The 26,300-nt window shown below is 40.2% G+C and overlaps 3 protein-coding genes across 8 annotated transcripts; 2 read left to right on the plus strand and 1 right to left on the minus strand.

Moving 5' to 3' along the window:
- Positions 1 to 1,623: 1,623 nt before the first annotated feature.
- Positions 1,624 to 14,412, plus strand: agbl5 (AGBL carboxypeptidase 5). 6 transcript variants are annotated; one of them, XM_057823259.1, is made up of 16 exons: positions 1,624 to 1,766; positions 3,962 to 4,224; positions 4,350 to 4,521; positions 4,604 to 4,770; positions 4,935 to 5,112; positions 5,196 to 5,374; positions 5,802 to 6,351; positions 6,596 to 6,765; positions 6,836 to 6,971; positions 7,478 to 7,689; positions 7,769 to 7,959; positions 8,470 to 8,649; positions 10,971 to 11,095; positions 11,178 to 11,230; positions 13,282 to 13,385; positions 13,560 to 14,412. In XM_057823259.1, exons 2-16 carry the CDS (start codon positions 4,022 to 4,024, stop codon positions 13,634 to 13,636), a joined length of 2,697 nt encoding a protein of 898 aa, XP_057679242.1. In that variant the 5' UTR covers positions 1,624 to 1,766; positions 3,962 to 4,021; the 3' UTR covers positions 13,637 to 14,412. The 6 variants fall into 6 exon arrangements, with proteins under 6 accessions (XP_057679242.1, XP_057679241.1, XP_057679243.1 ...); XM_057823258.1 differs by lacking the exon at positions 1,624 to 1,766 and adding an exon at positions 2,273 to 2,728; XM_057823260.1 differs by lacking the exon at positions 1,624 to 1,766 and adding an exon at positions 2,273 to 2,728 and having other exon boundaries at positions 10,974 to 11,095.
- A 257-nt stretch (positions 14,413 to 14,669) lies between these two features.
- Positions 14,670 to 15,201, minus strand: ost4 (oligosaccharyltransferase complex subunit 4 (non-catalytic)). Its single transcript, XM_057823265.1, has 2 exons — positions 15,031 to 15,201; positions 14,670 to 14,763 (listed from the first exon to the last, which is right to left on the minus strand). Exon 1 carries the CDS (start codon positions 15,199 to 15,201, stop codon positions 15,088 to 15,090), a length of 114 nt encoding a protein of 37 aa, XP_057679248.1. The 3' UTR covers positions 14,670 to 14,763; positions 15,031 to 15,087.
- Positions 15,202 to 15,688: 487 nt separating this feature from the next.
- On the plus strand, positions 15,689 to 22,485 carry c19h1orf198 (chromosome 19 C1orf198 homolog). The gene is made up of 6 exons (XM_057823264.1): positions 15,689 to 16,195; positions 16,628 to 16,678; positions 18,155 to 18,277; positions 18,362 to 18,529; positions 20,539 to 20,874; positions 20,997 to 22,485. Exons 1-6 carry the CDS (start codon positions 15,890 to 15,892, stop codon positions 21,051 to 21,053), a joined length of 1,041 nt encoding a protein of 346 aa, XP_057679247.1. The 5' UTR covers positions 15,689 to 15,889; the 3' UTR covers positions 21,054 to 22,485.
- Positions 22,486 to 26,300: the final 3,815 nt, after the last annotated feature.

Genomic DNA, 26,300 nt, shown 5'->3' on the forward strand with positions numbered 1-26,300 from the left:
GGAATCAGTGCCAAATAAAAACTGTGAGAGGTTAAAATCCCCGCTTTTTAGTCATGTTGAAGGCAGCGCTCTATGTCAAATACTTAATTTTTTAATGGTGCTTTAAAGACGCCACGTAATTGAACAGGCCGGTGTGATCAAAGAACGGTAAGCTTGAGTCTGATTGGTATAATGGAGTCCTGTAATTATTGTTGCGATGTCGCATTGGTGGAACTGGTAAAGCTCCTGTTGGCATTGCTGGCACAAAAAAATGACTAAACTAATATGCAGTATAAAGAGGGAAAATGTAACGAGTAGTGTAGCCCAAAGTAGCGGAGTAAGAGTAGCGTCTGTTCTTCACAAATCTACTCAAGCAAAAGTAAAAAGTACAACTCAAAAAGTTAGTCAGGTAAATCTAAGAGTAAATGTAACGCTTTACTACCTACGTACTTCTGGCTATGCCTGATAATGCATGGACACTCAAGTTTTTAAATTTGGTTCCACACATATCTAAATATGTTAATGAAGTTATACTGTGTGTAAAATATTTTTACAACTGTTTATTCTATATAAATTATAGAGATACTGCATATATTTATCTGAGACTTAAAGCTGAGCTTTATGGCATAAAATTCATAATGGGATAAATTGAATCCAGTCACAGTAACGATATATTTAGATATAGTTTTGAATTATTTTAACAGTACAGTGGGGAGAACAAGTATTTGATACACTGCCAATGGGAAAACCCGTTGGCAGTGTATCAAATACTTGTTCTCCCCACTGTATGTGATATTAGAATGACAAACCTAAATACTGTATTCTCTGTTAAAGGGAGAATAAATGAACAGATTCATTAGCACAACACATCCTGGGTCAGTCATTCACACATGAAATAAATCAGTCTTGGCAATTTCAAAATTGCCAAGTCTAAATTTGCGATTTCAATGTAAAATTGATTAATTTTTTTAGCTCAAAGAGTGGATAAGCATGGCAATTTGAAAATGTTTTACTGTGATTGAGGGCCAGTCTAACAATAACATAAACCTTTTTTGTTAACAGTATAAATTCTGTTGTTATTATTATTATTGTCTTGAATATTGCTGTTGTTAAGTGTCTAATTGGTTTTGTCATTCTTTTTTAATTGCTTTTTTGTTTGTTTTATTATTTTTATTTTCTTTCTTTTGGCATATTTACAAAATAAAGCATTTGTTCATTTATTCATTCATCTTTTGTTGTCAAAAAAATGTATCGTATATTTTAATTACCAAGTAGTGATTCAGCCACCTGAATAGTTCTATGCCACGATGTCCATTCTCATTTTCTTTCAAACATGCCAAAAATAAATACATGAATAAATAAAATGAAAATAAAAAAAACGTGATGGGCTGTCGTTGACGAATATATCCATCGTTGAGATAGCCACCACTTTTAGTCAATTTTACTAGACGGAAATAAACGTTATTTGGATGGAAGATCGTGGGGAACGAACCAGAATTAAACAGGAAACAGTCAGGTAAGGGACAACATGTAAACTTCATCAATAAGTCATTCCGTTTGGCTACTTAAGAACGAGCAAGAAACTGAGCGGTACAGTGACGTCACAGAACAGCGTTGCTCTGTTACCTTGGTAACCAATTTCCTCACAGCGCAACGTGTTTCGCGTCTACTTTAGAATTTGGCTCGTCGACGTCACAAAACTTGGCCGCGTCAGAAGACACTTTTGTCCTACTCTCAACTTAGTTGACTTTGGACATGAACATGAAAAACTTCCCACGATTAAAAAGGTGAGCAGTCGACTTTAAATTGGGTTAGTTGACTTTGGACCCGAACATGAAACACTTCCCACGATTAAAAAGGTGAGGCGTCCACCTTGGGGAGAAGGTTTCTTACAAATTCATGACTCAATATTAAGACTCCCCAAATTAAAGTCACGATTAAATCCTTCATAGTTTGTATGGTTAACATAACAGTAGGGCACAGGCAGATTATTCACAATGTCGTCAAATCAACATCAAATATTGGATGATTTACTAGTCAAACTGTCAGAAACGGGAAATAGCTTGAATGAACATTTAGTCCAAAAAAAGATGTTATATGCGGATAAAGGTACTGGAATTTGATTCCAGAATAGAAGCGGGGAAAAAAAAATAATAATAATCCTTGGTCATTTGGAGCACATAACAATTCTAAATAGGATAATGAGAACAAAGTCTTGATTTTATTCATTTCAAATCAGATTTTAAATACAAGTAAATAATACAGCAGCGTCCTGGAGTTTTATATTTCCGAAAGTTCCTTGAACGCTTCAAGCGTTGCGACCAACCGGAGAGTTTTTAAAAAAAGGAAAGAAAAAAAAGGGGGAGACGGCGACTTGACATCAAAACATAAGGATATTGATCGACGTCATAATCAATATTCTTGATATTTAATCGTGCGTGGAGGAAGCGTTAATATCGAGGAAGAATGTCCACGCCGTGAATTTTGCTCCAAGTGACCGTCTTTCCTCCTAGCAACTAAGGTTAGCTTGGTGGCTAACTTGTCCTCTGTGGCTGAGTTCGGACCATTCATCGGGATCAGAGTATCCATGGAAATATTTATTCCTCAAACTGGATGGAAATCAAACGGATGTGACAGTTAAATCCTCGATGTCTGAGCGTGCTGTTTTATGGGTCAGCTGTTCGTCGAAGTGGCGGCGGTGGGACCAAACCTGAGCCATTGTTCTGTCCTACCGGATGAACATGAGCTGGTTAGTCAGAAAAAATTTACAGTCGTCACATTTTTATGGATTTATGTGAAAGTGTTCTGAAATCGGGTTTTGTTTTTGAGTAAATGTATCGTTTATTTAGAGTTGTAGTTTGTCCGCCAACCTCAGGTTGTCGCTGTTATCTGTTTATATTGTTACGCCCACCATTTCAAGTGACAAGTCAATGTTTAACCATAATATTTATTATTTTCCCAAAACATGTGACTCCCTTCTCGTTTATGTAATTTCGAAATAAGTAAGAAAAATCCTACTTTATGTAATATTTTAAATATAACTAAAAAATTTAAACAGGGAAGCTGTGAGTTCACTAAACTAATTTGATTAGAAAGCAAAGGTTACCCAAGTAAGAGTAGCGTTACTTCAAAATAATATTACTCATGTAAAAATGGTCTTCGAAAAAAAATGTATTCAAGTACATGTAAAAAGTATTTGGTGAAAAAAATACTCAAGTAATGAGTAACAACGTGAATATCTACTTAAGGTGTTTGATTTTTTTTGTTTTTTTTGTTTGTTAAACAATGCGTTTTTTTTCTCCGCTGCACAGTTATCCATAGGAACTTATTATTATACTGTACTCTAACATATTACATAAACACATTAATCCAAAGATATACAACAACAACAAAAAATTGAATTCCGGTGAGAGAGAAAATCTACAGAAATTAAGCATGATTTGTCCAAAGAGCACGAGTGTCCTCTAGTGGAGAAAACATTTCCTATTATGAAACTAAAAGAATCATATATCCGTTTTTCCGTGGTCAATGAGTGCCAAATAAAAACTGGGAGATTGAAATGCGCGCTTTCGAGTTATGTTGATGGCGGCGCTCTGTCAAATACTTCCTTTTTTACGGTGCCTTAAATACGCCACGTGATTGAACAGGCAATAGAACAGCAAGCTTGAGTCTGATTGGTATCATGGAGGCATGTGATTATAATTGCGACGTCTCATTGGTGAAACTGGTTGAGCCACTGTTGGAGTCTCTGGCAAATAAAAAATAAAAAAGGAAAATCTAATATGTAGAATGAACAGGAAAAATTTAATGACTAGTGTAGCCCAAAGTAGAGGCGTAAGACTAGCATTTCTTCACATATCTACTCAAGTACGTGTAAAAAGTCTGGCTTGGTAAAATTACTCAAAAAAAGTTACTCAAGTAAATGTAATGGAGTAAATGTAATGCAGTACTACCCACCTCTGCAAATAACTTTTCATTTTAGGGTTCATCTGGTATTGTGGTGTGTCTGAAAGCATATTAAGAGGAAGCTCCTCTCCCGGTTATGGAGGCTCGCTTTGGCAACATTGTGTTCAGCTCCAAGTTCGACTCGGGTAACTTGGCCCGTGTGGAGAAGGTGAGGTGCGCACCTAACACCTATAATGAAAGCACTCCTGCCGGGGGTGCTGCATCCAACGTCCCTGACTACGAGTTCAACGTGTGGACACAGCCAGACTGTGCTGGTACGGAGTATGAGAATGGAAACAGGTGACTACATTTACAATATTACAAGAATTTTTAAAAAATGCTGTTTCCAGAAAGTGGCTTAAAAATTAATTATATTTTCATAAGAATGGTGGAATATTTTTGTAACAAAATGCGGTGTGTTTTAGGTCATGGTTCTACTTCAGCGTGCATGGTACAGCACCAGGAAAACTGTTAAAGATCAATGTGATGAACATGAACAACCAGAGGAAGCTCTACAATCAAGGCATGGCGCCTCTCGTGAGGACTTTACCCGGAAAGAACAAATGGGAGAGGATCCGAGACAGACCCATCACTGATGTACCAAACACACCTATCAATTAATAACAGTGTTATTGTCAATAATAATGATGACACAGCTTCTGCTAATCTGGTTTTCCAGATTGTACACAACCAGTTTCTCCTGTCCTTCACTCATCATCTGCTGGATATCCGAGGAGCCACTACCTTCTTTGCCTTTTGCTTCCCTTTCTCGTACGTCGAGTGCCAGGAGATGCTGCAACGCTTGGATGAGAGTCACCTTGAAGCTGCTGAGAATGGACCCGCCAGGTAGGATTGACTGAAATAATCAAAGTGGATTGCGTAATATTTTATATATTTGAAAAACAAGGTTATAATTTAGTCTATGTAACTCTAGCAAATGAAATAGGATACATAAAAGTTTGTACAATGTATGAAATGTTTTGAGGACAAATGTTCCCAATGTGTATCAGCGCCCCAAGCGCGGTGTACTACAGGCGTGAGCTGCTGTGCCGCTCTCTGGATGGTAACCGTGTGGACCTTCTCACTGTGACCAACTGCAGCGGCATACGGGAAGATCGTGAGCATCGTCTGCCGCACCTCTTTCCCGACGTGGACATGCCTCGACCTCATCGCTTTGATAACAAAAAAGTACAAACACCCATTTTTCTGGATGTGGCCCCTTATGGAAAGCATTTCAACATTACATCTGATCTTCCTTTACACGTTTGTAGGTGTTCTTCCTGAGCAGCCGCGTGCACCCCGGAGAGACCCCGTCCTCTTTTGTTTTCAATGGCTTCCTCGACTTCATCCTGCGGGAAGACGACCCCCGAGCTCACATGCTCAGAAACATGTTTGTCTTCAAGCTTATACCCATGTTGAACCCGGATGGCGTCGTCCGAGGCCATTACAGGTTAGAACAACTACACACCTTTGTTTGTAAAAGGACACTTCTTAAGGTACACCTACACAATCTTAGATATTGCCATTCCTTTCAATAAGGGGAAGAGCATCATTGAACTCAGTGTTCTGAGTTGTGAGTGTATACACAAAACAAATGAAAATTGTATGTAAAGACACCATCATTGTCAGTTTTATGTGGGGGGGGGGGGGGGGGGGGACGTTTTCAAAGAAAAAAAATAATTTTTGAGGGGATACATTGCAAACCCTATTATTTTGGTATTAAAAAAATCCAGCATTGTAAATATTGTTGTGGAATTAATTGTGCATGTGACCATAATAAGAGTATACAGTCCATCAATATCCTGCTAAATATTCTAGTTGTGATGAAATAAAAACGTGCTTTAATCATTGGCTTACTGACCGTGTTCAATGTACAGGACTGACTCTAGAGGCGTGAACCTGAACAGGCAGTACCTGAATCCCAGCCCTGAGTTGCACCCCTCAATCTACGCCGCCAAAGCACTGCTTCAATATCACCACTTGCACAACCGCACAACGCAAAAGAATGAGCAACGCAGCGTGCCCCTCACCCAAGCCCAGTCTCCTGACGTCCAAGTCCCTCATCCTCACACCGAATCAGCAGATAAGCATGAAAATCCTGCTCTCACCCCTCTTGAAGTGAGCCTAAATCAGCGCAACATGGCAAAGGACGTCATGGTAACAGAAGAAAATGGCTGGACGGCGAAGGACGGCATCAGTAGCTCGTCCAGCCCCTCCGAAATTCCCGTAGCTACTGTTCCACCGCCAGATGGGCCACCTCAGCTTCTGCAAGACAGAACATTAACACTACCACAGGCAAAAGAAGAAGAGCAAGAATCCATTCCAACAAAGGAGGGAGGCGTTGCCTACTATGTGGACTTGCACGGCCACGCCTCCAAGAGGGGCTGCTTCATGTACGGAAACAATCTACCTAATGAGAGCCAGCAGGTATGTTAGAAAAATTACAGAATTTTAACATGACATATTGAGAAGGAATCAATTTTTTATATTGAAATTATAAAATGAAGAATGTTAGAATTTTGTTTGGTGAAAAAATGTTATTCCAAAATTTAGAACGTTTAACTGAAAATTATCTTACCATTTTACAAAAAAAAATTATGAGGAAAATACATATGGGATAGGCGGTAGCTTAGCATAAAATGAAGCGTTGTGCTTCTTCCTGTGCTCACAGGTGGAGAACATGCTGTACCCGAGGCTGATCGCCATCAACTCGCAACACTTTGACTTCATGGGTTGCAACTTCTCAGAGAAGAATATGTACGCGCGGGACAAGCGCGACGGTCAGTCAAAGGAAGGCAGCGGACGGGTCGCCATTCACAAAGCCATCGGAATCCTGCACAGGTGAAGCATATGGATGATGTCACATAATTATTCAATTTTTTTTAATGAAATGTCTCGGCTGTTTTGTTAGCTACACATTAGAGTGTAACTACAATACCGGAAAGGCTTTGAACCCCATTCCAGCGGCGTGCCACGACAACGGGCGGGCGACGCCCCCACTCATGCCGACGTTCCCGCTCAAATACACACCAGAAATCTTCGAACAGGTACAGTCAGATGAGTCACATCACATTAGCGGCAGCACAGTGTGAAAAGAACAGGGCAGGGCAGATGTGAATACGCCTTTTGTTATTCGTCAACTACATTTCCACACAGATGCACATAGAGATATCATTTATCTTAGCAAGGAGAGGCGGAGGAGCCATTTTTCAAGTGTCCCAGAGCTTGCGCAACTTAAAAAAAAAAAAAAGCACATTTATCAAGGTTTCCTTGGGTGTCATTTGTTTGTATCCGTCCACCAAAAAATCCTGATAGCAGATATTAATATGCCTGCTCCTCTGCTATTGGATGCGTTGTTGACGTCAGCGCGGCAACGCTGTGAAAATAGTACAAGTTTTTTGCCACTTTGTCCAAAACGGCAGTCACCGCTCACTTTTGCCGAGAAGACCCCACCCACATCCACAGTGAATGGGTTGCCGCTAGTGTGAAACGCTTGTGCTTGGAGAGGATCCTGAGTGTGATCCAAGCTTACAACTCTCTGTGGCCCCAATAGGTGGGGCGTGCCGTGGCTGTCTCAGCACTGGACATGGCCGAGTGCAACCCGTGGCCACGCCTGATTCTGTCTGAGCACAGCTGCCTGGGCAACTTGCGAGCGTGGGTTCTCAAGCATGTCCGCAGCACCAAGGCCCTGAGTGCACACCTCAATACCCAACCGCCGGCCAGGGCACAGAGTGGCAAAGCGTCACCACCCAAGACCTTCCTCACGTAAGTTTGCGCACTTGTTCGGAATTATCCACTCATTCTTAACTTTTAAATTCTGTATGTTTGGGTGATGACACTGCAGTGGTCTGAGCGGCACGCCACCCGAGGGAGCCTTCAGCCGGATGCGCTGCAATAGCCAGAGCAGCAGCAGCCTAACACCCTCACCTAAGATGTCCAACTCACCCAGCTTTACCTTTGGGTGCTCGCGGGCGCATTCGCAGAACAACGGGGGCGGTCGAGGCGGAGGCAACAAATCTGCTGGGCCATTGCGAGGTGAGCTGCAGTTTTACTTTACTTTGTACAGCAAAAAAATGTTAAGAACCCCTGCTTAGTTGTACAGTGGTCAGGAAAGTATAAAATATTGTTTTCTTCTGTCTCAGAAAGCAATAATGGGTAAATATTTAGTTTTGGTCAGGTTCCTTTGTATTAAAAAGGTCATGAATGTTTAGGGTAAAATGGTAAAATAATCATAACGGAATTGCATAGAAGCTTTGCCTACCTTGGAGTATAAGAGGGTGTAGCTAAGGATGGTCACAGGGCAAAAATCTCCTTAAATGTTTGACACATAAAATCTGAAGTCAAGAACAAAAAGCATTAATGTTTTAGTTAGTACATAGCTTATGTTGTATCTGACTTTATTCCAAGGTTCCTTTTCATCAGTGTGATTGATTGGTCTGCATTTCCGGGGAGTTGCTTAGCCAAATGCCAGATGCATGCCTCTTCAGCATGACCCTCCCACCCTCAGGTCCTGCATGTTTGTCAGGTGTGTGTCTGTCTCTGTAGACTCCAAAACTGCAGAGAAGAAACGCCCGCCTGCTCACCATCACCACCGTGCCGTCCTGCGTCCCCCCGGCAACAGCCACGCACCCATACACAACTTTCCCCCTCCCTCACCTCCCCGTTCCTCCTCTTCCTCTTCGTCGTCTGTGTGCGCAGCAGTGGCGGTCTCCTCGAGCATGGCAGGTGTGTACACCCTTCCGCCCCCGAACCTGCCCGCATTCCTGCCCTCCCTGCAGGCGTTGTCCCGGCCTCAGCCAGGGCTGCTTTCCAAGCATGGCCGGCACCTTCTGCCACCCGCCAACAACTCCTTCGTGAGGGAGATGAAGGACTAAATTACTTGGATTTTTAATCAACTTTTACTTGTATGTTTATATTCTATATGTTCCTGACTTCATTGGTGCTAAACACCATATTTGTAGATTTGTTATCAACTTGCAGCTACCTAAGGACCAATACTACATGGCAATGCAGATACAATACAACCTTTAATGAATGAATGAAGCATAGATTCCAAAACGGTATAATTTAGGCAGAAGTTCAGAATTTTTGACATCAGGCTTAATCTTCGAGTTAGCGGAGATTAAATTAGTCTGTGGAGTTGATTTCAAGAAATTCCGTACAGTTTGTTATTTATTTATTAATTTTAGAGCTCCGGAGTGGCTAAGCTAGCGTGAGTCAATGGTCTCTTCCTAGCATCCCAATAAAAAACGATATTAACAGATCTAACATAGTCAAATTCAAGATGCCAAAACAATGTCACACCAAACTTCCGTAATTCATCTATTACTGCGGGACTTTTTTTTTTTTTTTTTACATGTGTAACGTGACCTCAATAGAGAGGAGTGCTTCTGTCACTCGTGCTCATGCTGCATTCGAGGAAGGTAGGAAGTCGGACTTATCCCACTCAGATGGTACCAGTTGTGACCTCACAGCGTTCCAAGCGTTTTTTATTTTGGCCATCAAAAGACATGTTGACCTGCAGCAAACATGGCTTCTCATGAGCGATCAAATAGTGGAGAAAAAAATGACAGCAAAGGTAAATAGACCACACTGTAAACTGCCTTCTTTAGTTTTACTATCGACAGCCTGCTTTTCGACGGGCAGCACATTTTGTCGAGTGACGTCTGATTGAAGCAACTCGTGAAGTTGGGTTACTTTTTTTCTGACTTCGCGACTATGGCTCCTCAGTTCGAGTGGCGTTCCAATGATATTAATCATGGTCGGAGGTTGGAAATCTGATTACATTTAGAGGCTGTGAAAACAGAAGAAATGGGCAAATAATAGTTTCCACAAATTCCCCATGAAGAACGAGAAACAATACAAACTGTGGATACTTGCCGCTGGCTACGACATATGCATACCGGTGGAAAAAATGTCACTCCGCTCTGCTGCCTGTTACTATGTAGCTGGAATAAAAATGTTGCTGTTCATACTGCAGTTATTGACATGCAATGGCAAACATAGCCAACACTTGATTGCATGGGTCATCTGTGATTTTCTTGCGTGCATATGTTGTTTATTGGCATGCTAGGACGGTCTCATTGACTCGTGCTAACTTAGCCACTCCAGAGCCCTGAAACTAATAACTAAGTAACTGCACAGAATTTGTTGAAATCAACTCCACAGACTAATTAAACCCCCGCTAACTCAAAGATTACGCCTAATGTAAAAAATTCTGAACCTTCCCATTGAGTAACTCAGTGCTACTGATGGTGACAGATGTCCAACAAGGATGACAGGAAAGACTAGGGTATAACAGCGCAGGGTGAGCACGACATTTTAAGTCATGCGCTGCCAATGACGGCGATAGAAGTCATAATTGTCGCACTTTCTATTTATTTGTCACAAAAAATCTTACAATATACTGCAAATGACTTCCTTTTATTATTTATGTTTTTAATTTTGTTTTATTGACATGCTTAACATTGTGTCTTTGAGTTTTGTGGCCTCTTGTGTTGTCTTATTTATTCATTTATTTTGCAAACTAGATTTTGGTTTATAGACAAAGGAGGGTTTTGACCCAGTTATTTATATTGCACCATCAATGCAGAGAAACTTTGTTAACTGTCCTGTTCAATGTTGTGGCTTGGTATCTAGTTGCATATGTGTTAATTTGTGTTTGGAATTTGTCATATTTTGTTTGACAGGCGCCACTTTTATTTATTTTTATTTTTTTTGGTACTGGATTATTTGCAAATACGTCATTATGTTGAAGAGCAAAGTTGAGGTGTTCCCTTTTTCATTTTTCTTTATGTGGCCTACAATTGAAAACAGTATGGATGTCCTTGATCAAATTATAATGCAGTGATGTAATAATAAGGCAAGCACTTGTTCTGAAGAATTCATTTTTAACAGTATACTGTAGAGTTGTGTGCCTTTTCTTAGCCTCAGTGTGGTGCTAATTGTCACAGGCAAATGTCTTTAATGTTACTTGTGCTGCTCTTCAATAAAATAATTTTTTGAAACATCTTGACTTGTTTTTTTGACTTTACACATGTGCTCAGCAGGCCTGGGCTGTGCAGACATAAAGGCAAGTGTGGCGGCAGCCAGGTCCAAACCAGCTTTACCCGCACGTGCCGGTCGAAGTGGAAGAGGAAACCGAAACGTCGGCCATCGCACCATTACCGGGGTCAGCCTCCAGACTACTCGTTTTTATTTGTAAATTATTTGGCGTTGGATGGAGTTCTCAATGTTGTCTCCATCTGTCGCAGACTACTAAAGACAGCGGGCCTGAGCACATCCTGGCCTCGGTCAAATTTAGCAAGTGAGTACAAAACTTTTATTGTCACTATTACACTACTCATAAAAAATAATTTGGGATATGGGTTTTCAGCGTGAGATTTCAAGATGAGCGTAAGATTACTGTAACCTTTATTAGTTAACTTCATTTGACCTGTGACCTTTAGAATGTGTAAGTAAAATACTTCAAAATCTTTTTGCATTTGTTTTTAATAACATGATTTAATAGGACACAATTGAACTTTAGGAGGCCGCACGGTGGCTGAGTGGTTAGCACGTCTGCCTCACAGTTCTAAGATCAAGGGTTCAATCCCGGGCTTCGGCCTTCCTGTGTGGAGTTTGCATGTTCTCCCCGTGCCTGCGTGGGTTTCCTCCGGGAACTCCGGTTTCCTCCCACATCCCAAAAACATGCATGGTAGGCTGATTGAACACTCTAAATTGTCCGTAGGTATGAGTGTGCGCGTGAATGTCTCCTTGTGCCCTGCAATTGGCTGGCAACCAGTTCACGGTGTCCCCTGCCTACTGCCCCGAGTTAGCTGGGATAGGCTCCAGCACCTCCGCGACCCTCGTGAGGAAAAAGCGGCATGGAAAATGAATGAATGAATGAACTTTAGGGGAAAAAAATTCTATGAATTATTCTGAGTACAAACTGCACAGCCCAGCTGGTTTAATAATTGACATCAACAGCACAATGACTGAACAAACAGTAATTAAAAAGCGACAGAAAGTACTAGTAAAACTTTTCGCTTCACTATACATTTCAGGATGCAGCCAATCCGACTAACAATACTCACTACGGTCTAAAATTAATGGATACTTCTAAAATGTTGACCAAAATGCAATCCTTGGCTAAAAGAAACTTAGTTTCAGGCAGGTCATTCAAATATACTGTACTAAAATAAGTACTGGTGCACGATAATTACTGGTCCGATAATTATCTGTCCGATAATAGGAATTATGACGTCATCCCGACAAATCCAATAACATTAATAGGAAGTATATTATGTACTGTGCTGGCTTTACAGTTTACACACTAGTATGGAAAATCAGTTGACCATTTGCGGGGCATTGCTGCCACCTGCCGGTCAGAATAGTTTGATGCATCTATTTTTTGTTACAGTAGTTTGGTTCATTCACTAACACATTGTGGTGTCTAGCGGTAGCATTGACAATCGTGAATGCTTTCTGCTACGTTTCCGCCTCGGAAATATATGTCTTAAGTATTTTATGTTTATTATAACATATGGATGTGCAACATATGTTTACTTCTTTGGTGAAGGGTCATATGTACAGAACTTCATAGGTTGTTGTGTTATAGAAGCCAGCCAATGCTTTAGTAGCTCCAGCTAGTGTGCTATGTTATACATATAATAGTTGTGTATATAAGGGTATTGTGCAGTTTGTTGTATATAGAGTATTGAAAATGTGTATTTTTCTGTTGTACTTTCACAATATTAAGACGAGTGTCGTCCCATAAAAGCAAGAAAAGGAAAAGCCTTGTGGTTTATGGAAGTGCATTCATTCTTAGCTGGCTGTCGGGCAGCGCAGAAGTGAAACGCACTGTTTTGTTCATGTCATTATGAAAAATCTGGTGAGATCAAAGGCAAATCTATGTTGAATCCCCCACTAGTTGTTTTTTTTGTTTTGTTTTTTTTAAACCTCCAGGTGTTCAAAAACTCAGGTTATATATTTAAAAAATTATATATTTATTATCGTTTATCGATATTGGCTTTGAGGAGCAGGAAGTTATCGATATCGGTTTCAAAAAATGGCTATCGTGCACCCCTAGAAATAAGACTAGCCGTTACATCCATGGAGGACACACCCTGCTTCTGCCACCCTCCGTATTTAAAAAGGATTGGACGTCCACTAGTGACAATCCAATTTAAATTCACAGAAGAATGAAAACAACAAGATGAAGGGACGTCTATCATCGTCAATGGCACTGAAAATTACTGTGGTGATGTTATTATGAATTCTAACCTAAACCATTATTTTTCCCCACAAATCTGATACATGGCCATTTCTTTTTATATGCCTAGAGAAAAAGTGGACTGATATGTGTTGCCCTTGCAGGTGCGAGCTACAGCCGCACATGGGCGTACGCGTTAGAAAGACTGGGACATCTGACGGTCCCACGGCACGTCTCGTCAAAAGCCGCCCCATAATAAAAATTCAAGGTAACATTATGGTCCATAAGCTAAATATTTTAAATGCATCATGGCCTGTAGTGCAATGGAAGTTACATTGAAGTTGTAGCATAGATGTGTTTTTAACCGATTTTTACTTTTTCTGTATAACTTGTCTCAAAATGCCTTTAGCGTGAAGGGTTATTATTTCACTGTGCCTTGCAGCAGCTGACGATGAGCGAAGCAAGCAGCAGACATGTAAATCCCTCAAAACCACCGCCAGAACCCATGTTGTGAAATGAGACCCCCTCGCGGCCTAGTACGGGAACTGCACATTTCCTCAACAGACTACTGCAGAGTTGATGTTAACTGACATTTTTTCATGTGCAGTGGCTTTCATTAGACCTTTCGGTCTTTCGTAATGAATACGCAAGTTTGAAGTTACACGTTAATGTGTCTGTGTACTGCAATTGTTGTTGTTTAAGTGCCTTCACTACATAAGTATAAACGAGCGGAGATAACACGCATTTAATATCACATTTCTGTATCTTCACTATACTTGTGCTTTTACCTCATTACCAAACACTAGACTGTGATACTTTCACTTATACAAATACAGTGGTACCTTGACTTATAAGATTTTTTCAAATTATGGGCTTTTCTCCCCGAGACACTCAACCACAAAAAATGATCAGATAAGCAACTAACTGTGATATGAGCTTGGTCAAATGTATAAGTCTTGGTATCAATACATATGTATATATAGTTGACTGTTGAGCACCTTGTTAATGAACCTCATTCCGTAAGATGTTGCCTATATGAAATTTTCACTTTAATGCTGCTCCTTTATACACAATGGCTGTTGTTCAGAAGATTGTCTTTGAGTAATACTGCTGAAAATGGTTGGGAAAATGAGTTTTAAATGTTTGCTTGAACCTCCCATGAGCTGATCAAGTTCATGTGATTTTTTTTTTCTCCTTCTGTGATGAAACATTTTCCATGCAATAGCCCCTGTGGACCAATAAGTGTTGAATATTATGCTATAAAAGTATTTTGTGACCTCCTTTTTGTTGGTTTTACATCATTTATACATTGTCATCTTTGGCTGCAATATACACTATATCAGAACCACTGCTGAGGCACATCTTTCACAGTTTGAAAATTTAAATGCGCCTGTTGACAGTATGTCTTGAGCTTCACGCAAAGTAAATTTAGATTATTATTGGTATAATGTATAGATGTTTTGGTAGATTAGTCAAAATTGCCTTCAAACGTCAGAAAAAACTGCATGAAAAATGAAGGACAAGAAATCTTTTTTTTTTGCATGTTTTATTAAAAAAAAACAAAAAAACTACTGCATAATTTTTAGGAAATCATGTTGGGGGAATGTTTTAGTTTCCTTGGTGATGGTGTTAATGATGATTTCCATCTGTGGAAAGAAAAGCAATTGATGCTATTAAATATTTGAGTGTTTTCCTTTATATAGCACTACAGCATAAGGATGAATACATTTAACGTCATCCATTTTAAACAATATTTGGTTCAATTAATTAAAAAAAAAAAAAAAAAAAACACCAGGGAGATCACACATTGATATGATTTGATTTGGATTTGTTTTAGGATTTGCCATCATTCTAGTAAAACTTGGCCTCGGTTTCATCTACGTTTTAGTTTTAATTCCCATTTCTTTTCGTACCATGAAGTCTGTTGGTTGGTGAGACAGCGTTCCTCTGCCCAGGATCCGGCCAGGATTCTAGTCCTGCTTCTTGGGATTGTTGACAGCCACATAGTGGTACAGCACCACCAGGAGGAACAGGGAAACGCCAAGCATATTGGCAAAGATGGCCAACTGCACATCTGTCACCATTCTGTTGTGGAATTTTATGAGCAACAACAAATAAGATTAAAAAATGACATGAAATTAAAACTGTACTATTTCCATGTATCTGAGCAGACGTACAGAGCTTAGTTGTACTCGCTGACAATAGTGAAGTAAAGAGGTAAAAACTTTACGATATTTCGTGCAAATTGTACAAAAATGTCAGTTGAGCTAGCTGGTTAGCTTCTTGAATCTTCCCCAAAAAGAACAAGTTAATTAAACTCTGCATTGACGTACGGACCAAATAAGAAAATGTGAAGTCGTCATGAGTTCATTAAAAATGTTGGTACCTACATTATCTCTTTAATTGATTTTTCCCTAAGAAATGTGGTAAATTGCAGGAAATCTCAAGTGAAGACGAGTGCTTCAGTCTCTTCCGGTTTAAGAGGAAGGCCACGTCACTAAAACTGGACCAAATGATGCGTTCCATGACACTCGTTAATCTAAATGGTCTCCTTTTCCCTTATGCTTGTGGCCATGAAATTTGTTCTAACGGGAAAATTCTTGTGCTGAATAACATTTTGTGGAGTATAAATATGTCTCTCACCTTTTTTTATTTTTACTTTTACCAAAAATACCATTATTCACAATTGAACATAACAAATTCACGTAAAGTAAGTGAATCATCCATTACTAACCCCTCGGTGACGTTCTCATCAGCTGGAAAACGTCCAAGATGGCCGCCGCGTCGGTCGCGGGGCTCGAAGCCCACAACATGGACGAGAGAAAATTTCAATACTTCTCATCCATTAACTCCATGGCCAAAAAGATTATGCAAGAACGTGAGAAAATCAAACACAAGCACGGGTCGACGTGGGAGAAAATGTCGCCACAGGAGCAGGACAACGCCATCGACAACTGGATGATGGACCCTCACATCCGAGCTCGATACGCGATGCACCGGGTGGACCGAGAGGAGGTGGTCTGCTACCCCAAGCTTCTCATCCAGACCGGTCAGAAGATTGTCCATTTCGGGGAAGAGGTGCGTAAACCCAGCGAGCTTTTAGGCCAAACGCCTACTGCTAAACGCCAGCCACGTAGCATTTGATTGCGCACCTTTGTAGTTTATCATTTTCTACGTTTTTTAGTCCAAAGATGTATTTCAAATCACTCTGTCGTTATTAAAAGTTCATTAGATTAATGAGTTTGCAATTTTGTAATGCTGTTATTGTGTTGGGAGCAGTTTTCCGATGACGTCACGCGTGTTTGATGAAGTAGAAAATACGGATCACGTGATCGAAAAGCTTTACAGCTTTTGTATGAATACTCAATTAAATGCTTTTACTACTCCTCCGACTAGTGCTAAAACAATGTATGGATAACTTATCAAATTAATTAACAGTTTTGATAAACAGCCATTTAAAGACTTTGAAATGAAAACTCGTTCTAATCCTTTTTACTCTTTTATGTTCAGGATATAACATGGCAAGATGAGCATTCGGCCCCCTTTTCATGGGAAACCAAGGTAAACTTGATAGGTGTAGTTAGACTGTATATGATAATTACACATTGCATATTTTTATTTTACTTTGTATGTTATGCAATTTTTGTTCTCAAACAAGGAGAGGAACCAAAAGTATACAGTTTTTCTACATTGTCTTTTTTTAGAAGCCTTTGCAATATCAAGAAATGAGGATAAATGTTCGTTATCATTTTGGTATTGCTCCAGTGCTGGCCAAAAGTATTGGCACTCCTGCAATTCTGTCAGATAATGCTTACTTTCTCCCAGAAAATGATTGCAATTACAACTGCTTTGGTAGTAATATCTTCATTTATTTTGCTTGCAATGAAAAAACACAAAAGAGAATTTAAAAAAAAAAAAAAAATTTAAAACGTGTTTGACTTTGGGGACCAGGTCCTTTTTTTTTGCCCCCCATGTAAACTCTATGTTGATGCCTTTTCCCCAAAAAGCTCTACTTTTGTCTCATGTGACCAGAGAACATTCTTCCAAAACGTTTTTGGCTTTCTCAGGTAAGTTTTGCCAAACTCCAGCCTGGGTTTTTTTATGTCTCTGGGTCAGAAGTGGGGTCTTCCTGGGTATAGTACTATAGAGTCCCTTTTCAGTCAGACGCACTTGTTTGGATGTTCGTCAGGGTTCTTTATTCACCATCTGCACAACCTTTCGTTGAAATCTCTTGTCATATTTTCTTGTCCATACACATCTAGGGAGGTTAGCCACAGTGCCATGGGCTTTACACTAATTGATGACACTGCGCACGGTACATACAGGAACATTCAGGTCTTTGGAGATGGACTTTTAGCCTTGAGATTGCCCATGCTTCCTCACAATTTTGCTTCTCCAGTCCTTAAACAGTTCTTTGGTCTTCTTTCTTCTCTCCATGCTCAATGTGGTACACACAAGGACACAGGACAGAGGTTGAGTCAACTTTAATCCATTTTAATGGCTGCAAGAGGGATTTAGTTATTGCCAGCACCTGCTATGTGCCACGGGTAAGTAATAGGTGCTGTTACACAAATTGGAGAAGCATCACATGATTTTTCAAAGGGTGCTAATACTTTTGTCTGGCCCAATTTTGGAATTTTGTGTAAAATGATAAGGATTTAACTTTTTTTCCATCCTCTTTTGTGTTTTGTCATTGCAAGCAAAATAAAGATATTACGACCAATGTATTTATAATTGCAATCATTTTCTGGGAGAAATTGAGCATTATCTGACAGAATTGCATGGGTGCCAATACTTTCGGCCAGTACAGTATGTCAAAACGAAAACAAATTGATTATTTAAATACAAATTCGAATAGAACTTTACAACTAAATATTTGTTAATTTTGTTACATTTATGACTTAAATAGCATTTAGTATCTTGTTTGAAATCAGCAAGTGTATGATCAAGGATAAAAAATATAGGAATATTTTTTGTGTATTTCTAGTGATGGCCTGTTATAAGAGCACATCTTTAAGTTTTGTTGCTGTATTTCAGAGCCAGTTGGAATTCAGCTTGACACCCAGCTCTGACCATGGCGTGTCCATCTCTCAAGGGGACCCCAAACCTGCAAAGACCCCTCACTCCAATCAGTTTGGCAAGAGTGCAACTGGAGCCAAGGTACTGTACTGTATGTTTAAAATGTTTCCTGTTAGCTACATCTCCTCTGTTTATAAAAACACACAAATTGTGTGCCTTACAAAGGTGTCGGTGACTGAGAGCAGACGTCCAGAGGAAGAGTCTGCTTTCTGGAAGATCAGTGCGGAGCGATCGCGGCTGGAGGGTGAGCAAGCCGACTTCCAGTCACTGACACCCAGTCAAATCAAGTCCTTAGAGAAAGGAGAAAAGCCGCTGCCCTCGTACCTGCGCCAGGTGAGTCACTTATCACGTGCAGTGTTGTTAATCTTACTTTTAAAAAAGTAATTAATTAGTTACAAATTACTTCTCCCAAAAAGTAATTGCGTTAATAACTCAGTTAACTGAATGTAAGAGTAATTAGTTACTTGGTAAAGTAACTGGGGATAGTTTTCATGTTTTTTTTTTTTTCTCGAAAAAGAAAACAGGTCTCACAATGTGAAGTTTAAAGGGTTTTTGGGATAATTGGCCCTAGCCCAATTCTTTACCCTAAACTTAACTAGACACAGTGACAGGTAAAGCTGGGAATCTTTGGGCACCTAACAATTCGATTACGATTACGATTCAGAGGCTCCGATTCGATTATAAAACGATTATTGATGCACCCCACCTCCTTTTTTTTTTTATTTATTTATTTTTTAATTAAATGTTTTGTACATTAGTTCCAAAATTGTTCAAAAATCCTCTCAGGCTAAACCAAACTACTATTTCAGTATCAAGTTAACATATAGCAGTAAACAAATATACAAAAATAACAGTAAATAAAAAAACTCCAGTCCCCATTCTGTAACAGCAGCTTTAAACTACATTCAATTAAATTAATGTTGTGAATCAACTGTTAAAGTTGTTAAAATTGCTCCCGTTATTCCATAATTTCCCTTTTGTCTACTTTCGACATGTGAAAGTTTTAAAACTATTTTAAAGATAGATTCAAGTCAATATTTTACCGATTTAGGAGTATTTTAGATAAAAAGTTAATTAGGTTTGCTTGGAAGGTTTGCTACAACAGCCTTGCAGGGAAGTGTACTGCTTTAAGATGGCGGCCGTTTACTAACGGCCGCACTGATCTACCATAACTTTATGTGGATCATGTCCTTTGTAGCAGCTTTTTGGCAGCAGTCAGGTATGTTGTTGTGTTTTTTTATCTCGTGGCATGAGTTGAGCTAGAGCCGTGAGTTGAGCATTGGCATTACCCGAGGGGCCGGGTAATGAGAAGCATGATGTTTAGCTACTCTCGCTGCGTTCTTCCTCGTTGCGCCCCGAATACCGCGCGGCGCGCTGTGTGTGTTGTACTTCCGCTTTACTTGGCATATTTCAATAATCGGAATTTGGATGTTTGTGAATCGTTCTCGAATCTTCCACGGCCGAATCGCGAATAATCTAAGAATCGGAAATTTTGCACACCTCTAGTGACAGGGGTATTCCGGATATTGCAATAACTAGATAGTAACCTTTGCTATGTGTGGAAGTCATTTAATGTTGTGAATCAACCATTAAAGTTGTTAAAATTGCTCCCGTTATTGCATTAGTTCCCTTCTGTCTATTTTCGACATGTGTAAGTTTTAAAACTGTTTCATCATTTAAAGATAGATTTAAGTTTTGCCGATTTAGGAGCATTTTGATAAAAAGTTACTTAGGTTCGCTAGGAAGGTTCTCTACAACAGAGCCTTCCAGAGAAGTCTACTGCTTTAAGATGGCGGCTGTTTATTAACGCATCTAGTTCTATATTATACATGTTGCTAATGCCGCCATGTCTGCCATTTGCATCTAGTTCTGTATATATGTGATATCTACCGAAGCATCATGTCGGCGTAGTTTGTAGGCTATAGGCTACAGTCAAGTAGTATTGGAGCCATCTAGCATTGTAGCATCGCGTTTGCAACGGCGTCACACTCCCTTGCCTACTCCCCACTCCTGCTGTGCTCTCTCGTCTCTGTGAGTCCGTCTTTTTCAGACTTTTCTCGTCTCAGTCAACCAACATCGTGACGCATAGTAACACACGCCTTTCCCGCTTCTGTAACAGTAACGGCGTTGCCAAGATGAGAAAAGTAATTAATTAGATTACTCACTACTGAAGAAAATAACACTGTTAGTAACGCTGTTATATTCTAACACCATTATTAACAACACTGATCACGTGCAATGGTATTACTGTTTTGAATTATTGTTTCTTTTTGCATCACACAACTATGCTAGATTTGAAAAACACAAGTCCACAAAATTAATTTTAATTGCTCTATCTACAGGAGACATCTTTCCCCGCCAAAGAGCCAGAGCTCGAGCCCCATCCTGTCGTGGCGTCCAGGCCGGCCAAGCAACGAGCGCCCAAGCCGCCGGCGCCACAGCCGCCTATCGCAAAATCCCCCGCCGCTTCAATTTCCATTTCGCCAAATCCCGTCCCTCCTCTCAGTGTCTCGTCATCGGTGGCGGGCTGGGAGCGGTCGCAGAGCACCCTCCCGGTTGTCAGCTACACCGTGGACGAGGTTTTCCCCAACCCCAGCCCCCTTGCCAAAAGCCCCACAGTCCCTAGCAACAAGGAAAAAGAGGAGGACGCCTCTCCTGCTAGTCCTGCTTTTTCACAGGTAAACTTTTTACTGACCTTGTTAAATTATTGCTATCTTTTCATTGTTCTTATCCAAACTGAACCAGTTTAATAATCATTCATCATCACAATCAGTCAAAAAAAAATGTCTTTACCTTGCAGTTGAACAGCAGTAACAGCATCCTGAAGACAGGGTTTGACTTCTTGGACAACTGGTAACAGTGTAAAGGAAGGTGGTCATTGGATGACATCATCACCACTTCACCAATGACATTCCGTCGTTCAATCATGTGCCCCGATGTACTTTGTTTTTGAACGCTTCTCGCCAAACACTGCCTGTCCTCTAGACACCTTCACCGGACCTGTCCTACGGTAATTGCATTCGTGTCCATTAACATGATTGGTGTCAATAAGACACCTTACTATTAAGGAGCTTTTCTCTTGAAGTGCAAAGTCTTTAAAAAAACAACAACATGGCAACAACTTCAATGTGCTCAATTTAGTATTTGTTTAGTCAGGAAATTAGCAAAACAATTGCTTCTAGTGCATGCCATGAAGACTTGTTGATGTTGTTTGTTAGCCAGATGCTAACTGCCTTTGCTAATCTAATAAAAACCAGTTAATTTCTCATGGGGAAATATGGTAAATTATATATTTTGTTTCAACTTTAGGGCCAGCGTTTTAGATACAGTTAAGCAAACGTGTATTCTTACAAACAACCTAAAAAAGGCCAGTGGCTTTTATTCGTATTTTTAGCACTCATTTAAACGTGAAATGAATCGTCGTTGAATGAGTGTATATCAGGTACTTTTGTAGCTTTCTCACAGAAGTTAGCATCGCGTCGCATGCTCATAAGCTCCTTTTTGTATGCGCTTTGAGTGATACACGACATCTTTGTAAAGGCGTCCTAAATGCCACTAGAGAACTATTTTACTGATATGATATTAATGCACTGCTTTATAGGACTACCATGCATGTGTGCTCGCCTTGTATTCAATTATTTTGAAGTCACACATTACAATAAAGTAAGGAAAGTGAGAAAAAGACTATTTTTGAGTTGGAAATTAAAATCTTTCAACGAGATTTTTTTTTTTTTAAAAACAATATTGAAAGGAACTCTGGGTGTATGAAAACACAATTTTTTAATCCTTAATAATTGTTTTAAGTCTCTGGTTTCAGCAAAACTGCAGTCTACCATATCTGAACATGTCCTCCATTTTTAGTTTCAGTTTAAAATGATTCTCTATGAGACCCATTTTCAAAAAAATTCGTTACCAAGCCCTGGAGTGATGTTTACATGTAAAACAAACAGCAAAAACAACACTGGTGTCGTTTTTAGTTCAAAATGTTTCGCATAAACATTCCTTTAAGGCATCAAATGGTTGAATCTTGCCCAAATAGAGCAGTTTGAATGATGAGTGGAAAACTCGCTTCTCACAGATTGAAACAATGACTTGAGAATAATATAAAAAAACACACAATGTCCATGTTTTATGCCTCTACTTTTGAAAACAAAACTCATTGCTTTCCTTTGCCTGTTCAGATAAACATCTGTTTCATCTTTGTCAGCTATTTTCAGACGTCTCGTCATCAGTTATTTCTGTTTCAACTCTTTGATTTACTCACATAAATGAGAGCATATGAAACATCTTTTTACTCACAAAATTGGGAGCTATTGACTCAATTAGCTGTCTTTTACCCTCACCCAAAAAGGTATTTTAATGTCATAAATGCTCAAAAAGCCAGTCTCAGAAAAAGTAAAACTAATTCAAGAAGTGGGTATTTTCTTCAAAGGTGTATTGCACAACCATTCTAGCTCCACCCTAAGCCTTTTATATCTGGATCACTTTCCTTTTTCTGGTAAATGGGTGGAATTCCAGATCCACTCCCTCAGGGGACGAGTACAAGTGCATGAATGTCCAACCCCCCCACCGCCCAACCCCAACAATGGGACCTCCCTGAATTTTCTTCCTCATCATTAATGACAAAAAAACTGCAAAGTCAGTCAAAATTCAGAGGATTTACACACACAAAAAAAAACTTGCCGCAAGTGTAGTGACAAAGTGCGGGCACCTGGAAAAAGAGGCTATGAAACCTCATCTAATAGGTATGGTTGGATACTTTTAACATAAATAAAGCCTATTAAGTTGTCAAGCACATGCTGGGAATTGTCGAAACGGACGTAATCATGGTTGGGAGAGGTTAAACTAAACAGGAGTACATATATATTTTCGGCGAAATTACAAGGATGTCCTCTGAATTGGAAACTGATCAAGTTGGCTTTCCAGTAACTCTTCGACTGGAATATGTGGCCCCGATTGATTGCTATACCTCACTCATTTTTCCGACGAACTCCTTCACTTGGAAATGCTTTGTGAAAGTAATTTAACACAGAGCTTTAGCAGGGATGAGACACATTTCAAATAAGACGAGAACAGATGTGCTTTTCATGTTGTTATTGCCACTTGGGGAAACAAAAAACATAATGAACTTATAAAACAATATCAGACACCGACTGAATAGAGTTTACTGACCCAATTTCATTGCCTGGTTGCATCCAGTTTTTCTCCTCAGAGAATCTCACAAAAAGGGATTTTTCTGCTGTCATGTTTTGCTTTGTTTTAGATATTTTCTGCCCTCTGCAAGGACCTCATTTTGTCTTATTGAGGCTGGAAAGCAGGTTTTTCAGACACCAGGGGAAATCTGCTTTTCCTTTGCTGCTCTCACAGCTCATTAAAGTGTGAACTAATTGCATTCTAACTTTAGCAAAGCAGCAGCCTACTTATATCTCTAAAGTAGGGTGGGATGGCCATGTGTCTAGAGTGGACAGATTGCATCCTGGATTCAGTTATTCTATTTAAAAACAAATCTTAAAGAACTGTGATTTCAGACTGCAAAAGTGAGTAACTTTTACCCCTAAGCTTTGTTTGCTAATACATTAGCGACATACACCAAGTGAAAGGTTAGTTTGCGTCAACACTTGGTAACTTTGCAGTTTTAGTCGATTTTAGCGACGCTGGTGGACAAAAGTCATAGTGTTTTGCATTAAGGAAGACTACGTTTCCCATGAGGACCAGTGCTGCGTTTCTCATTAGGACCAGCGCACACCCGCACATTGTCGTAAAATTATCAATCAATCAAAAATCAATCTCCCGGTTTCCTACAGATGGATGAAACAATATTTCTCTTTCCAGCGGCTATGTTAAGGATGAATAGTAATAAGGTAATGAGTCCAGTTGTGGCTAAACAATAGCATAGGACGGTTCGCAAGTGTGTGGCTAAACCCCCCAACCCACCCGAACTTGTCAGCGCTGACGAGTTCGGTTGGGAAGGTAGGAAGACCCGATTTACGACCCTGCGCTGTAGCCTGACGTGGTCCTATTGATTTTTCAAACCCTAGCGTCACGTCAATGCATATGACGTGGCGGAAATGGACTGTGATTGGTTCGCTCAGACTGTATAACATTTTTCTAGACGCAAAAATGGACCAAGCTGACGTGAGTTTCATCGAAGAGCAAGACATCATAAAGTTTGCCTAATGGCAAGGTCAGCGATTGAATTAAAAAATGGAAGAACCACCGAGACGTGTGTGTTCGGAATCGAATGGCCACACGAAGCAGTGACCTAGTCTGCCAAAAACTGCCGGCTTTTTATCACTTTATGTCGTATTTTTGGTTGGTGCACTTCATCATTTATTGTGTACCTATGTTTGCTGTGAGTCTGTGCCTTATTTACGTGTCACACTTCAAGTATATGAAGTATAAAGCACAGCTTTGGTGTCAAAAGAGTTGTTTTGATCTTTAATTTTCAATAACGGACATTTCACACACAATACATCATCACTGATTGAGAGTGCCTTGGTGCTTTTTATGATAACATTAACATCAAGGCTTCCAACGCAGTTTGGGAAGTTCCATAGAAGCCAGAAATCTGCTATGGCTTCCCACTGGCTGGTTGTACAATAAATCAAACAAATCGGGCAGAAGGGCTTTGCAGACCTCGGACAAAACACTGGACGCAGTGCTCGACGCCAGTTTGAAGCTAGCCACTACTAGCTGGTTTTCACCCGAGGCTAGAACTCTCTCTGCGGCATCAAAAATTGGACAGACCGCCTCGAAACCATCTTCTGCGTCGCCTGCGCCTCAACATTTGTAGGATCAACATTTATTCAATGTTGATAACTGAAGATCCAAATTCAAGCGTTCCATCTTGCATTATTTTTTCTCCGTTACACTAGACAAGAGGAAGTCAACAAGCATGCCCCAAAACCATACAAACATAACGCAACACCCCTCTAGTGGCTTGGCGGTGAATTACAGAGCAGTTCGTCACCTGGCCAGAGAACCGTCGAATGACGCCGTAGTCGCTGCGCCGTCACCGCAACGCGGGAGCATAACTCAGGCTTTACTCTGTATATCCTGGTAGCTTCCCTTTTTTTCCTCCTCAGACAAAACTTTTTGTCTCTTTTGTGGCTCTGCCATCTTTGCAGAATTTGCGCGAAAGCATTCGCATCGACTTGCGTCTTTATAATGAATGGGGAAAGGGGAAAGTGATGTATGCCACAAAGCAGTCAGCACATTTGTAGTTTTTTGTGTGGGAGGTGCTGGTGAAAGCGATACGGACCCCTCAAGATATAAAAAAGGTGTCATTCAACTAGTGTCAGTCAAATGTTATGAAAGCGTTTTATAAAGATTGAAAAGTTACCTAGTGTTGCTTTAACTCTTTTTAAAATAGACCAGTCTTAAATGAAGTACTTTGTAAATCTCAAAAGTGTGGCTTGACTGCAAAGGAACAATCGTTTAATCAACATGGCAGACATAGTGCTATTTTTAGGATCCGATTTGTCTATTTTCCCCACTTAATCAGCACTTACTGTATAGTATAATAGAGCTGCCACACGGTCAATGGCCAGAGATGGCATTACACATCCTCACAGGCATTTCCTGCTTTCCTCATGACCTCATGCGCTAATGTCCATTAATCCTGGCAAACTCTCGACAGCCCATTCTGTCTCAGGGTATGGTATCACAAAGGCTGTCCCGCACACGCCCGTGCGCACACACAAGCACACATACAGTCAGCAAGTCAGCAGACTCCCAGTATTTCCCAGCTGATGGTGGAGATAAGCTTTCTCATGAGTGGAGGTGTCTATGTGTTTTGTATGTGTGAGAGAGTGCATGAAGGCCTACATTACACAGCCATACAATTTGGCCCAGGGGAAAACTAGAACAATGTAATCCTGATGCCAATCTTAAAACTGCTGTCAGAATGTCTGTAACATGGCGGTAATGTAAACAAATGTACACATTAGCCTGAAAGATGTTTTTGAGTAGCGTTTTTCCCCCCGCTTTACACAGTCTAATAATTGAAAAGCTGATTAAAATGGCATCAGAGTGTAGGTAATGAACAAATGTTTAATGATTTAGGGCGGGGGTTGGGAACCTATGTCTCTCGCGAGCCATATCT

Source organism: Corythoichthys intestinalis, chromosome 19 (genome assembly GCF_030265065.1).
Source record: "Corythoichthys intestinalis isolate RoL2023-P3 chromosome 19, ASM3026506v1, whole genome shotgun sequence".
In the NCBI taxonomy this organism is placed as follows: Eukaryota; Metazoa; Chordata; class Actinopteri; order Syngnathiformes; family Syngnathidae; genus Corythoichthys; species Corythoichthys intestinalis.